This window comes from Leptinotarsa decemlineata, unplaced genomic scaffold (genome assembly GCF_025532065.1).
Source record: "Leptinotarsa decemlineata unplaced genomic scaffold, Ldec_3_MD MMD2_tig00001719_RagTag_RagTag, whole genome shotgun sequence".
Lineage (NCBI taxonomy): Eukaryota > Metazoa > Arthropoda > Insecta > Coleoptera > Chrysomelidae > Leptinotarsa > Leptinotarsa decemlineata.
This window is the reverse complement of record NW_027412569.1, coordinates 10967143-10972886: the sequence shown is the minus strand read 5'-3', so window position 1 is coordinate 10972886 and position 5744 is coordinate 10967143. Positions and strand designations below refer to the sequence as shown.

At 32.1% G+C, this 5744-nt stretch overlaps 1 protein-coding gene across 4 annotated transcripts; it reads right to left on the bottom strand.

Annotated features, from left to right (window-relative positions):
• Positions 1–254: 254 nt before the first annotated feature.
• LOC111515094 (odorant receptor 49a-like) lies at positions 255–5240 on the bottom strand. Of its 4 annotated transcripts, none has more exons than XM_074176494.1 (7): positions 4464–5240; positions 3760–4167; positions 3458–3617; positions 2995–3097; positions 1321–1410; positions 778–1031; positions 255–510 (listed from the first exon to the last, which is right to left on the bottom strand). In XM_074176494.1, exons 1-7 carry the CDS (start codon positions 4651–4653, stop codon positions 504–506), a joined length of 1212 nt encoding a protein of 403 aa, XP_074032595.1. In that variant the 5' UTR covers positions 4654–5240; the 3' UTR covers positions 255–503. The 4 variants fall into 4 exon arrangements, with proteins under 4 accessions (XP_074032595.1, XP_023027103.2, XP_074032597.1 ...); XM_023171335.2 differs by having other exon boundaries at positions 876–1031; XM_074176496.1 differs by lacking the exon at positions 4464–5240 and having other exon boundaries at positions 3760–4227.
• Positions 5241–5744: the final 504 nt, after the last annotated feature.

Genomic DNA, 5744 nt, shown 5'->3' with positions numbered 1-5744 from the left:
GTTCATTCATTTGCGCTCATATTGTAGCCAAAATGTGTAGATCATGCAAAGAAGTGACTTTCAGAAATAGACTGAAAGATAAACTTTCTCGAATTACAGTGAATATATTTTCGAAAGAAATATTTTTATATGAACATTGAATTATACTTCCAACTTTTTACTTCTCCATCTTCAAACGAAACAAATGTGGGAATATTCTAGAGGGAGGAAGAGAAAAATGGATTCAAAACCAATGTAATATAATATGATATAATTTTGTTGCAAAATCAATATTTGTGACTCATTCATATGTTGTTAGTGAGTAGAGTCATGCTGTGTGATATTTTCATCCATCTATATCTATTAGTGATATATCTGTTCATATACGTTCCAATAATGGAAAAACAGTAGAAAATGAAACATCAGGTGACGAATTAGAAGTGACATCAAATCGCTGCAGAACCAATAATTATAATTCATTCAAGTGCTGTTAGTGAGCAGAGTAACATATGAATATGAAGTCTTCAGGATCTGAAAAAAATGACTCATTAACTTTACATCAGAAAATTTATAATTAACTATAATCGAATCATCAATCCAGTATTTCTCGGCATTACTATGGATCAAGAATTGTATTTGAAACTTTTAAAATTTTTGTATAGAAAGTTTCATTAAGAGAATTAACTTTTGTGAAAATTATCAGCAACGCAGGAAATCAAATAATCTTTCATTATAGATATGAATCATCATCAATTGAAAACAATCGAATACGCAACGAGAAGAAATTCTGAAAAATACCCAAATGGAAAATTCTCAGCTTTTGTTTCATTCATTTTTGTAATTAAATCACGAATGGTTGAGTATTTTCCCAAATTTTTTCGACTGTCATCAGTTACCATCAGATACAAGGCATAGTTTAGTGTTCCCAGTGGGAGGGCATCCAGTTCCATCGGTTTTTGAGTACGAATCAATATAAAAAGGAGATCTTTCCTGGTTAGAATATCTGCCTCGTACCATTTCATGTCATAAACAGCTTCAGCTATGGATTCTGTCTGAAATAGTAGAATCGGAGATCAGTATTCTTCGTAAAGACTAAAATCCAATAACAGTTATATTTCCGTACTTCTCAGACATCAATCATTTACATTCATATTTCTTAAAGCATCAAGAAATAAACATCAGTTCATCAGCTATAGGAACTCATCGTCAGCTATTGAACACATAACAATAGACGTTTAGGTGTTTTCAGGAGTATTTTTCAGTATTTCTATGACTTGAGACGGAAATAAAACCGTTTCCAAACTTTGGTGGTTGCTGAAAATATTTATAACCCAATCTTACGTTATCAGTTATCATCTGGCCAGCATCACAAAGAAAAAATAAAATAATGATCCAGCCTATGAGCGTACAGAGTGCTCCCACAGGATTGTACTGAAAAATGCAAAATAATTACCAACAATAAAGCAAAAAACAAGGAATAGGTAAAAATAAAAAAATTAATTAGTATAGTATTGAATATACTGAATGTGCTTGAAAGAAACAAAGACGTGTCACAATTTGGTAAACTGAAAAACCCACAATAAAGCTTTATTTGAATACGTTTTAATGGATGTTCATCAAGTTTCGGCCAGTTAAATCATATTTATTTTGTTTTTGGCCAGAATCCTACATATTTATGTTTCATAGATGTTATTGGTTCTTGTGATCTTTACTTTTATATATTTTTTTGAGGAAAGGCAAGCTTTCACTGTTGAGTATTCAAACGGAAGTGATCTGAGTTTTATATAGCACCTCCATGATAAACCTAGTATTTTTTTGCAAGAAGTGCTATTTTATAAATGAATTCATGATCGTGATGACATTGACCAGAAAAATTGAACCGTTACTGTCATTATTATTGCCACTTTCGTTATTGAAACTAACTTCGAGATGAAAATAATCATACATTTTTTTTCGATCACATATATTTCAAATTTCTGCGGTTTTGTGAAAGCTATTATATAGCAAAACACGTGTTGCGGTTTTGTAAAAGGTATTTTTTAGCAGAACACAAGTTGTGTTTCCATGAAAGATATAGTATAGCGAAACACGTATTGCGGCTTTATAAGAGCTATTGTATAGCTAAACACGTGATGTGATTTCATAAAAGTTATTGCATAAAGAAACACATTTTGTGATTTTATAAAAGGTATTGTATTTCAAAATATGTACTGTGATTTTATAAAAGGAATTGTATATCGGAACATGAGCTGCGATTTCATAAAAGCTATTGTATAGCAAAACAAATATTGAGATTTCATAAAAGGTATTTATTTCTGAACACGTGTTACTGTTTTATAAAAGGTATTGTATAGCTAAACACGTGTTACAGTTTTATAAAAGGTATCGTATAGCGAAACACGTGTAGTGGTCTCATGAACGGTTTTGTTAAGTGAAAATCTGTCAATTGAGTGTCACTTGATGACATTCCATCTATGTTTGTTAGGAATATTACTCATTTTGATACTTCAGAGTATGTATTCATCAGAATCAATTCGTTAATAGTATTTCAAAAACTTCAAATGCAAACGCAAATAACGGTTTGGCATTTTCATTGAAATTGATTTTCTGTCATTTCATAATTCAGTATATATTCAATAAGATAGATGATGATATAGAATGGGAAATCTTCAAAAATTATCGAAATCTTCCAGAAAAAGTTTTAAATATGACGTCGTTTTCAATGCTCATGTTCGCCATCAACACAAAAAGCTGTAGTAGAATGACAAATGAATTCAAAAAAGTTCATTACAATAGTGCAAAGAAAAAGCAATTAATCCACTGAATATAGTTCGATAAAGTTTCGTTTTGTGTATACAGGTAGAAAATACATTTCCATTCGGAAAAATTTCGCAGGACAGTAATAATAGATGGAAACAATCAAAATGAGAATGGAAGTTTCTGTTAGTTTGTGTGTAACAAGATGCCATATTTTTTTAAAATTGACATACACTCAGATTGAATATAAGTACTTACATTACTGAATGATTGATTGATACAACAACCAATCGCAAGTGCACTTATCAATGTCATATGTCCCATACATGATTTTACTTCGCTGTTCTGGTCTTCTATGATTCTAAAACAGAATTAAATGATCTTTTCAATGACATTTGGATGAAAAGGACGTGCAACAAGAAAATAAGGTTAACGAGTTTCAATAAAACTGTTGAAAGAACATCTTCTGTTTGTCCATGGAAATTTGAAGAACCAGCTAGAAATATGCTTGAATATCGGGCGAGAAATAACCATAATAAAATTTCTGGAACTATATGTCAAGTTGAAATTGTTGTAGTGGTACATTTGTCAAATTCAACAGCTTTATTCATTGACACAAATCACAACTCAACACTGTGAGCCAATTACACAATTTCAACAATCCCCTAATCTATAAATCGTTTTCCAACATACTTTCAACTAATATTTTGCACATACTCACCCTAAAATTTCTTGATGATATCCAATCCAACTCTTCATTTTCTGCCGTCTTTCGTCAACCTGCTTTTCTTCCAATATGAGTTGAGAAAGTTCTTTCAGATGACGGATTCTTTCACAAAGAAGTTGCGCTGCTTCCCAGTTCAAGAAAGGTATGACAACAGCTGAAATGTATGGAAAACTACGCAATTAATATTGATTTCATTGAAATACTATTTAATTTCAGGAGTTTTCGTTTCCTTAACCTTCATAACAGTCTTGACATTTGTAAAAACATAATTTTTCTGTTAGGATCTGTCAACTTACCAGATACTGGTATGGAGAAAGAAGAAATAGCCTGTAAAGCGAACAATACCATCTCACCCCTAGGAGTAAGCTCGAATGGCAGCCATGTAGGTAACACTACTCTACAAATCTCATGAATTCCTTTCTCATCATTGATGCGGAGGCAATCGAATATCCCGTAGAAGGCCATGAGAACATAGATGAAATAAGCAGCCACGCCGTAAGCTGTACAAAATTTTGATATCTTATTGCAACGTCTAATAGTTTGCTTCAAGTCCATAGTGATTCCGTATTTGGACAATCCGATGATTTTTTGCATCAGCAAAGTCCAGTAGTTGCTTCTCAAGACAAATTTAGCTCCTATAACGATGAGACCAAATTCTGCTGTGACTAAGGTTATGTCTTGGGAGATGTCAATGTCGTTGCCTTCTGCAAATCAGAGTACCTCAACTAAATTACTTGATTTCTATTCGATTTCTGGAATAATTTACAAATTTATTTTCGGAATTATTCTTATAAACCAGTTGTTTAGTTTAACAGGTATGCCTACGAATAATCTACAACTGGAAGTTGAATCGCTTCGTAATTTGAATCTACCACGGCTGTGCCACCGCACGCGATCAGTTATTGAACATTATTACGTTACAACTTATTGAATAAGAACAAGAGAAATCTTTATTGTGGTGATATATCAAATTACCGCTAATACTATGTTTTCAGCTCACCTTTTTTGTTCATAACAAGATGCAAAAAACTCAGAAAGCAGCAAAGTATGAATTGGGACAACCTCAAGAATAAACTAACTATTAGAAAAAAACTCATATGACTCTTTTGAAAATCATTGGGGTATACCTGAAACCACTTGAGGGTTTCAGTAGTAGAGGAAAATGCCTCTTCTTCATTTGACTCGAACATATTAGGAATAACGGTAGTGTCTTGAAACACACTAAAGTAAATGCCTATTTGAATTCACCTTTATGAAGATATAAGAAAGGGAATTTTTTATTCGCAAATTTTTCCTGAAGGAAAATAATAAGATATCATTAGAGAAACTCCTGTTTTCTGTTGTTTCCTCTTATTATTTCTGTTATCTCATATTAACTCATATGAAATTGCAGTAGTAATAATGTACATGCTTATGTATGTAGATCAAAAGAAGGAACGGATATTGAAACTTTCATTATTTTATATTGTGGTGAAATATTCATCAGTACTCTGTCGAAGTTCAATATTTTGCTTATCTTCTTCTCATTGATTCATTCACACAGCGACTCCTGGAGGTCTTATTGCTAAATAATTCAATATTCCAATAAATACTCCATATTTATCATGTTCGTCAGTTATATACTTGAACGGCATCAGGACTGATTGTTATAAATACCAATGACTTACTTAATTGAAGAAATAACTAACTAAATGAATCGAGGATATCTGGAAACTACTGAAAATCCACAATGAAACAAGAAGTGGAGCCTGAACTTGAATAGGAAAAATATTTGTTTGCAGGTGGTTGACAATGTTTCGTGGTGTATTTCATCTGTTCGGACTTCCATTGTCTACTATAATATAAATTGATTTGAAATCCCTGAAAAAAATAAAAATAAAAAGATCAACCGAAACTAACAATTTTATCGAAACAAAAAACTGAAATTACAAAGAAATAACATTCAATAAGAAATTTAAATATTATCAAAAACTGAAAATTAAAAAATATTATTAACAAAAAATGAAAAATAAAAATTAAAAGATTCCAAACCAAGTTACGTCACGACGTTTCGATTGTTAGTATCCACAATCATCTTCGGGTGATAACTGGACTTATTCCTCCGAGATCTGACTATTTATAGGTTATTCGGGTGCTTTCACCTTTCACCTATCCCCTCTTTTCTCTTTCCGCTTCATTGGTTTTAGCTGGAGATGACCGTTTGGCGGGAGTTGGTCGTTTTTCGCTTGATAAGAGGTTTCCATATGTTACGTATCCCTACGCTAGCTTGACTGAATGCGTT